At 47.5% G+C, this 1,466-nt stretch overlaps 1 protein-coding gene across 2 annotated transcripts in view; it reads left to right on the forward strand.

Annotated features, from left to right (window-relative positions):
• Positions 1–1,466, forward strand: part of rap1gds1 (RAP1, GTP-GDP dissociation stimulator 1) — a 31,677-nt gene that overhangs the window by 24,053 nt on the left and 6,158 nt on the right. For both annotated transcript variants that reach the window (XM_005754141.1, XM_005754142.1), the window contains one exon: positions 1,227–1,361. In XM_005754141.1, coding sequence (XP_005754198.1) covers positions 1,227–1,361 — 135 coding nt within the window. The remainder of the gene's footprint in view (positions 1–1,226; positions 1,362–1,466) is intronic.

Raw genomic sequence — 1,466 nt, forward strand, 5'->3', positions numbered from 1 at the left:
ATGATGCCACAGTGTGAAACGTTGTGCCCTCCAGCACCAGCGTTAGACGTTTCATCACTGAGGGGATGGGAATCTGGAAATGTCAGCCCTGTATCTTAGTCCCAGTGACTCTGGAACTCACACCAGTTTAATAATACTCACTGGTATCCCAGTTGAACGATGGAGTGAAGAAAGAAACGCGCTGACCTCCATGTTTTTCTCCCTCACTGAAAATAAACGTCAGTAATGAGGAATAAAGCAGCACACAGTGTTATTAGCATTACCAAGGAGCCATCATTGGCCAGACTCACCTGGTAGCTGATAATAAAACACTGAATCATTAATGACCTGGTGACCTTCATGCACAGAGTGCAGCACACACATCCAGCACCTGTGATGGCTGCAACATTTCAGTCACATGTAACAGAAGCTGAAGCTTCATCGCTCCCACGTGTTCATCGACTAGGAGAGAGCGGCCGTTCTTTCTGGAGATGAACTCCTGGCGTCACTCTAACAGGAAGTGATGTCATAGCCACGTCCTGAAACTCACAGACAGCAGCACCTAAATATCGGTTAGCACACTGCTACACCAGTATCCCCAGTACAGACACACAAAGCAAACTTTAGAAACACCAGTTTCACCACCATTATTCCCAAAAGTACCACACAAGTCAGAGCAACAGTAAACCAAGGCCATGGTTCTCATACGAAGACCTGCCAGAGGCCCCGCCCACTCTGCGTGTTTGTTAACCCGTTTTAGACATCACTGAGAGGAAGTCGAGCGTTCTGCCACTTTGTGAGGATGCTCACAGTCAGCACCCTGAACTAGATTTAACCTCTGTTACACGCTTTAGTTGCATCGACCCTCCATTATCACCAGTTAGAATCCAGACTAATGGTTTATTCTCAGAACTCCAATAAGCACCAAATGCTCACCACTGTTTCACCTCGTTCACAGTAATCGATTCATATCCTTCAACACAGAGTTGGAGAAAAGCAGTTTCTTCAGTAGCAACAACTAAAATCTATGATCCAGTCTCCCAGTGGCTGGGAGGGTTACACCTGTGGGGAGCCATCACACCAGTATCACAGGCTCCTGTCTGGGGCTGTTTTCATTTAGGCCACATTCATTGGGTTAGAGTCTGGGGTCGTCTGCAGCTTTAAACAGTGTAGATAAGGATCATTTGTACCCACATAACCACACAATGTGTTTATGCACCCAACTATACTGTTCCTGCTGTTTGCAGATGGCAACTGCATACACATGGTGGACACTGGCATCGTGCAGAAGCTTCTGGAGCTGCTGGATCGGCACGTTGAGGAAGGAAACGTCACTGTTCAGCACGCAGCCCTGAGCGCCCTGAGGAACCTGGCTATACCCGGTGGGTCAACATATCAGGTTACAGGTGACACCTCCTGATGACAACCAGATGTGGACACTGCAGCTACATAGTTGCTGTAATGATAAGCTTTGTGAAGTCTTCATG

This window comes from Pundamilia nyererei, unplaced genomic scaffold (assembly GCF_000239375.1).
Source record: "Pundamilia nyererei isolate P.nyererei 1_Seehausen unplaced genomic scaffold, PunNye1.0 scaffold00512, whole genome shotgun sequence".
NCBI lineage: Eukaryota > Metazoa > Chordata > Actinopteri > Cichliformes > Cichlidae > Pundamilia > Pundamilia nyererei.